The 5,829-nt window shown below is 64.3% G+C and overlaps 1 protein-coding gene across 1 annotated transcript; it reads right to left on the reverse strand.

Annotated features, from left to right (window-relative positions):
• Positions 1 to 414: 414 nt before the first annotated feature.
• LOC309441328 (ubiquitin carboxyl-terminal hydrolase 36-like) lies at positions 415 to 5,141 on the reverse strand (the record flags this gene model as incomplete). The annotated part of the gene is made up of 11 exons (XM_082055961.1): positions 415 to 916; positions 1,132 to 1,232; positions 1,533 to 1,673; positions 1,946 to 2,057; positions 2,381 to 2,463; positions 2,645 to 2,715; positions 3,081 to 3,148; positions 3,367 to 3,469; positions 3,763 to 3,873; positions 4,600 to 4,821; positions 4,892 to 5,141. The coding sequence occupies 11 exons, from the start codon at positions 5,139 to 5,141 to the stop codon at positions 415 to 417; spliced, it is 1,764 nt and encodes a 587-aa protein (XP_081912087.1).
• Positions 5,142 to 5,829: the final 688 nt, after the last annotated feature.

Genomic DNA, 5,829 nt, shown 5'->3' on the forward strand with positions numbered 1-5,829 from the left:
GCAGCAGCAGGTGAGGACGTGCATGGTGGGCCCCTCTGCTCTCCTTCCCTGGGGCTGCCCTGCAGTTATTGACAGAAAGAACAACTTGGTGGTCTAAATAAAAGAGGTTGCTGTGAGCCAAGAGGAGAAAACAAAAAGGGGAGCGCAGAGAAAGGGGAGGGGAAAAGACACAGACAGGGAGAGGGAAGTGGGGGAGTAGGAGAAGAATCAGAAGTGTTTTTCCTTAGAAGCAGAAAGGAAAAAAGGAAGGAAACGTTAAGGACAGAACACCCAGCGCCATCCCTAGCCCCAGCTCTCCCCGCCCGCCTCCTGCTTAGCAAGGTAGCAGCACCATTCCTGCACTCCCCAACACAAGCCCCAGCTCCGGAGGCACGAGGCACCTGCTGAAGTCTCTGGGCAGAAGCTCAGACTCACCTATGTGTCGGAAAGCGCCAGCTTCTTGGCCGGCGGTGGTGACACGGTGCTGCTGGGCTGCGGAGCAGCTCTGGCCGACAAGAAGGCTTTCAGCTTTGCCAGCACCAGGCTGGCAGAGGCCCTGACACGAGGGTCCCTTCCCGGTGTCCCGGTGTTCTCCCCGCTGCCCCACGGCTCCTGGCCGGGGATGGGCTCCGGCAGCCTGGGGGAGGCGGGCAGGGGCCCGGGCTCCCAGCAGCGCTTCCGGGGAACCTGCGCTTTGGCCCCACTGGTGTGACTGGGGCCGCAAAGTCCTGGAGCCCCTCTGGGCGCGGGTGGCGGCTGCGAGGAGCGCGGCCTCTTGGGCCTCGGGGCTGTGTCACTGGGAAATACTGCAGCCGCGTGTGTGGCTTTCCGGGCCAGCTTGGGTGACGGTGACCCAGAAGGCAGCTTGACACGGCCAGGCAGGCTGGAGGCAGCTTTGGAAACGGGACCCTCTGAGCTCTTCCCGGGGCTGGGGATCCTGGGGAAGGCAGAGCAGGGCACGTGTTAACTGCCAGTGTCTGAGTGACAACAAGGGGCTGGAGCTCTCCCTGCCACCCTCCCCCAAGCCAGCACAGGCACGTGGGCACTGGGGCTGCCTGGGCCAAGCTCCTTCCCACACCCAGGCACGTGTCCCCAGCCCCGTCCCACGTGCTGAGCAGGGGCAGAGGGGCCGGGGACACAGGGCGCGCTCACCTGAGGTAGAACAGCACATACGCCTGCTGGTTAAGGACCACCTTGATGTTACTGGGGCGGACCACGCTGTCATTCATTTGGTACCACTGCCCGTCGCTGGCCTGCGGAGGGAGAGAGAACGGGGTCGGCTGTGTCCAGGGACGCTCCTGGCCTGACGAGCAGCAGGAACAGCGCCCGTCGGCAGAGCTCCGCTCCCCAAAACCCCCAGGTGGCCCCGGGCAGGTGAGGGGTCTCTGTGAGAGCAGAACTCCACCCTTCCTGTGACGGAGCACAGCCCGTACCCCCCGGTGCTCGACACCACGCACGTCTGCTGAGCACCCTCCTGTCTGCACATTACACGGACCCCCGAGCGCCTGCCGGCCCCAGCACAGAGAGGTGCCCAGAGAGCGCCCTGGGCTCACCTTCACGTAGCAGTAGTAGTGTCCTGCGTGGCTGCTGTGCCCCGAGTGCACCAGCACCGCGTAGAGCCCGTACATGACCGGATCCCCGCTGGTCTGGGACATGTACGGGCGGATGTTCAGGAGCTCAGGGTAGCCCACGTCCTGCGGAGAGAGGATGTCACAGGAGCCTGCACAGCAGATGGCAAGAGCAGCTCAGCTGTCCTGCGAGTCCCGTCTCGCGAGGGAGGGGGAACCCGCTCTCCACGGTGAGGAAGACGCCGGGATGAGCCAAACTCCCGCGGCAGCGCACAGCTGGGGAAGGGCTGCAGGACTGCGGCAGAGCTCGCACCGCGCACAGAACCACCTCCCACCTGCTCGGGGCAGCAGGGCCCTGGGACAGGACACAGCCCCACTCTGGATGGCCGAGCACCCACCTTTGTGATCTTGCCTCCTGTGAAGTCGGCAAAACGTTTCAGAGCAAGCGTGAGAACCCTGGGGGCTCGGTGGATGGTGAAGCGTTTGGTTGCCGACACTTTGTTCTTGCATCTGCACAGGGAGAGCTTGAGCTGTTCACGCTGTTCCACCACCCAGGTGCTTGCCAGCCCTGGCCAAGCCGCAAACCCCACGGAAATGACCCTGCTGAGAGCGGGTACCGCTCCAGGGCGCCTGCTCACGGCCAGGTCTGCTGGCTCAGGTCCCCGTCTCAAGAGGGGGGAGATGAGGAGTGACAGGCTTCATCGCCGGCTTCACAGCCACGTACCTCACGGTTTAGCGGTGGAGCAGGTGGAGAAGCCCTCCTGTACTGCAGCTGCCCTCCTGCTTCCCACCAGCACACCCGCGGCCCTTCCCGCCCCAGCCCGCACACTCACTTGTCACACCGGTAGGCGTTCTCTCCGCCCAGCAGGTCTGGCTTCACAAACAGCTCCAGTGCCTGCTCTACGTTTGCGGCTTGCTGCCAGGACAGAGGAGAGGTCAGGGCCAGGCACAGGAGCCAGCGCAACAACAGAAGCTGATCCCCTCTTGCCTGCACCGTGCCTGACGCTGGCAGGTTAAACAGCCTCGAGCAGCAGCGGTGCAGCTGCAGGAACATCCCTGCAGAGCAGAGCTCCCCCCACCTGACCCTGCCCCGGTACCGTGATCTCCACCGGCAGGTCCAGACAGGGGTCAAAGGTGTCCGAGACTGCTTTGCACATCAAGCACCTCACTGCAAGAAAAGAGCAGTGAGCACCCCCAGCACAGCACGGCACCACTGCCCCAGCACAGCGCAGGCAGCTGCCGTGTTCCCCCTCTGCGCGTTTGGGCTCTGGGATGGCAGCACCAGCATTCGCAGCCTGTACGTGCTGGGACAACAAGTGTTGCTGGACAGCTGGCAACGTGGGTTCCTTTGCTGGTGGCAATGAGCTGGGGACTCACAGCTTCAGCTTCGTGACCCACAGATACCAAAAGACTGACCAGCTGCAGCTCTGCATAACTGGCACATGCTTAGTGACTTTCCCAAGTCACTGCAAGGCTCTCGGGAAACAGCAGCCCTGAGAGTCACAGGCCCAGGCCCTGGCAGCCAGCACTCACCACGGGACCGCAGGGAACCGCCAAAGATCTGGTGGATCAGGGTGGTGCCTTGGGTCTGGCGATCCAACCTAGAGACGGCAGCTCGGATCACACAGCGCCCGCCCCAAGAGCCACCCCCACGGGCCAGCGCTGTGTGCTCAGGATCCAAACCCAGCCCAGTCACAGGATTTGGGGACAGAACCGCAGCTGTGGTGGGGTGGAGGCGTCAGGAGAAGGCAGACAGCAGCCCAGCAGATGAGGGGACCAGCAGACAAGGGCAGTGACGGCCACCAGAGGCCCCACGTACTCGGTGCAGTCGGGCAGGCAGGCCTTCTGCATGGCATCGACGGTGAAACGGAGGAACTCGTGCGCGTCCTCTTGCCTGCCCCAGCGGATGTGCGGGGCGATCTCTGCAGGAGAGGGAGGGATCAGGCGCAGCTCGCGCTGCAGCAGGGGCAGGTCCTCCCGCCCTCCCTCGGGCAGGGACTGGGGGGTGTGAGCTCCCTCGGCCCAAACCAGACGTCAGACTCATGTCGGCCGTGGGGGAAGCCCCACAAGGCCCATGAAGGCCCTGTCAGGCTCAGTGAGTCGTCTCAGAAGAACCTCTGCCAAGACCTGCCCTGATCTCAAAGGTTCTGCTCCTGCAATAGTCTCTGCCCTCCTGCACGGCTATTGGAGGGGACGCGAGGGCAGCCATCCTTACTCTTGAGGTCTCGGACAAAGGACACTGGCTTTACCACGCTGCCGCTGTTCGCGAACGCCTGCGTGACATGGTTCTGCATGACGCACATCATGCAGAAGCCGCTTTGGTGACCTGGAGTGGGAGAGGAGAAGACAGGACGTTGAGGACAAACCCAGGAGAGATGGAGGCAGCACAGGGGACAGGGGATCTCTGGTCTAGCATGGCTCAGCCATGCTCAGTTTTCCTATGAGCTCTGGGGCATCCCGGGGTCACAGGGACCAGCACACACCACCCGGCTGGCACAGCCCCAGTCACAGCACCAGTCGCTGCAGCCCCCGAGATAAGACAGCATCCACGTGGAGGGGAAACAGGGCACAGGGACTCGCTGAGGAGCCCACAGATCAGCCCTGAGGGGCCGATCCCACCGGAGCCCTACGGAGAGGACTGTGAGCCCCACGAGCTCCCCTCGGCCACGGCTTGGAGCAGAGCCCAGCAGATTCCCCTTCTAAGCCACCGTGAACAGCACCTGCAGCCTGTATGCAGCCTTGTGCCCTGCGCTCACACGGTCCCCAGAGGCAGGGGCTGCTTGGGACCTGCGCTCAGACCCTCATGGACCCATCTTAGTCCTGGCTGTGTGCAGCACAGACAGAGCCGCTCAGCCGCAGGATGCAGAGCTCGGGAACACTGCTACGGCCAGGAGAAGTGGATGCTCCCGTATGCAGGAATGTCCTCTCCACGCAGAAACGGGCGGGAGGGAGCAGAGAAGGCACATCCCGGCAGGCGCACAGCCCCGTCAGAGCCGTGCGCAGGGTGCTGAGCGCAGCCCCGGGACAGGCGGGCGCTCCCCTCCCCACTCACAGGCGCGGCTGTGCTCCTTGGACAGCAGGTAGTTGGCGAGTGGTGGCGTGTACGTGAGGCACTGCAGGGTGGCGTTGAGGAAGCAGGTGTTTCGCAGGTTGAGCAGCCCGGCGCCGATGCGCTGGACACGCTGCCACTGCATGGCCAGGCGCCCCGCAGGGAACAGCCCCTTCTGGGGCGCAGGGACGCCGTCCCCGTGACGCCCCGGGGTCCGGTCGCTGCCTGCGGGGAGAGAGGCGGGTGAGCCGCGGGCTGCGCGGCGCAGGGAGAGCCCCCGGCCCTCTGCACCCACCCTGCTTGCCCGGCTGTCCCTGCTCAGCGCCGCGGGGGTGCTCGGCGGGCTCGGTGCGGGGGCTGAGCAGCAGGTACTTGGCCCGCAGCAGCTCCGGCTGGCCGGAGAAGCCGTGGCTGGCGGGCTGGAACTCGATCTTGTGCAGCAGCACCTTCTTGGCCGAGGTGCTCAGCAGCCGGCCCAGCGCCCCGGCCTCGCCCGCGTCCCGCCGCGCGTTCAGCAGCTCCCTCGGCTTCGCCGTGCCCGCCATGGCGTGTCACCGCACGTGCCACCGCCTCAAGGTCGCGCCGCTCTCTCGTCTCTCCCTCTCCACCACCACACGCGCTTCCCGCGCCTCCTCCTCAAGTCCCGCCCTTCGCTGCGGTTCTCGCGCTCGGCTCGGCCCACTGACTCCTCCCCTCGGCTTCGCCGTCCGCTCCGCTCCGCGTCCAGAACAGGACTGAGCTGCGCCCGCGCGTCCCGGCAACGCCAACGGCGGAGCCTGCAGGGCGGGGCTGGTTGTGACGCCATCGCGCTCCAGACACACCCCAGAATCCCTAAATGGTCACACACTGTAGTTTCAGTGCAGGGGAACCTGGGCACAGTGGTGGATTTGGCCAGCAAAAGCCTCTGCAAGTCTTACAAGGCCAAGACGCAAGGTGTGCGCTGGGGGCAGAGCAAACCTGGTGTCCCGGGACAGGCTGGGATGGGACCAGCTGAGCAGTCCTGAGGAGAAGGGCGTGGGAGTTATGATGGGTTCATGTATATTTACTAGAAGTCTCTTAGTATTTCGCTATTGTATTAAACTGTGTTTCTCTCAGTCCAAATTTCTCCCTTCACTTTCGATTCTCTCCCCTGTTGGGAGGGGAAGGGGTAGGGGGTGAGTGATCAGCTGCCGTGGTTGTGTTGCCAGCTCGGGTTAAACCACGACACGGTTGAAGGTCCAGAGGAACATCTGT

This window comes from Streptopelia decaocto (genome assembly GCF_964273445.1).
Source record: "Streptopelia decaocto genome assembly, chromosome: 6".
In the NCBI taxonomy this organism is placed as follows: Eukaryota; Metazoa; Chordata; class Aves; order Columbiformes; family Columbidae; genus Streptopelia; species Streptopelia decaocto.